Genomic DNA, 486 nt, shown 5'->3' with positions numbered 1-486 from the left:
GCAGGCACATGCTTATTCATGAGAATCCAATGTGGGCAGAAAGACTTTTACCGTGTGACACTGACCGTTTTATCACGAGCGTCTTGTCTCCCCTGACTGCTACAAACTCACCTTGCTCTAGAACGGCATGGGCCCCTTGTGGGAAAGACGGGGCCGTGGGCGTCTCCTCTTCCAGCCGGCTGGTCTGTGGGTCTGACCGCCCCTCGCAGGGCTTTGCTGGACCATTTTTCTCACTGTAGAGGCCTCTTCCAGCTCTCTGCCATGCTCCATGGAGGCCATGGGACCTGGAGGACACGCAAACACACAGAGGACGGACCAATTAGATTCGACTTCACAACCTCCTCTCACCAAAAGTATCACATTTGACTTGATTATGGAAAATGTGTAGCAAGACCCAAAGAGGGATCGCAGTGGTAATGGATGAGGAAACCAGAGACATGTATAGATAAGTGTGTGTGTGTGTGTGTGTGTGTGTGTGTGTGTGTG

The 486-nt window shown here is 51.9% G+C and overlaps 1 protein-coding gene across 1 annotated transcript; it reads right to left on the bottom strand.

Annotated features, from left to right (window-relative positions):
* Nucleotides 1-89: 89 nt before the first annotated feature.
* LOC111645488 (apelin) lies at nucleotides 90-460 on the bottom strand (the record flags this gene model as incomplete). Its single annotated transcript, XM_023394724.2, has 1 exon — nucleotides 90-460. A coding segment is annotated over one exon (343 nt), but the record flags the coding sequence as incomplete, so codon positions are not given.
* Nucleotides 461-486: the final 26 nt, after the last annotated feature.

The sequence above is a fragment of the Seriola lalandi genome, unplaced genomic scaffold (genome assembly GCF_002814215.2).
Source record: "Seriola lalandi dorsalis isolate HSWRI2012SDOR001 ecotype SW California unplaced genomic scaffold, Sedor1 jcf7180002018209, whole genome shotgun sequence".
NCBI classification, from domain to species: domain Eukaryota; kingdom Metazoa; phylum Chordata; class Actinopteri; order Carangiformes; family Carangidae; genus Seriola; species Seriola lalandi.
Note: the sequence above shows the minus strand (reverse complement) of the source record. Positions and strands in the feature narration are given on the sequence as shown.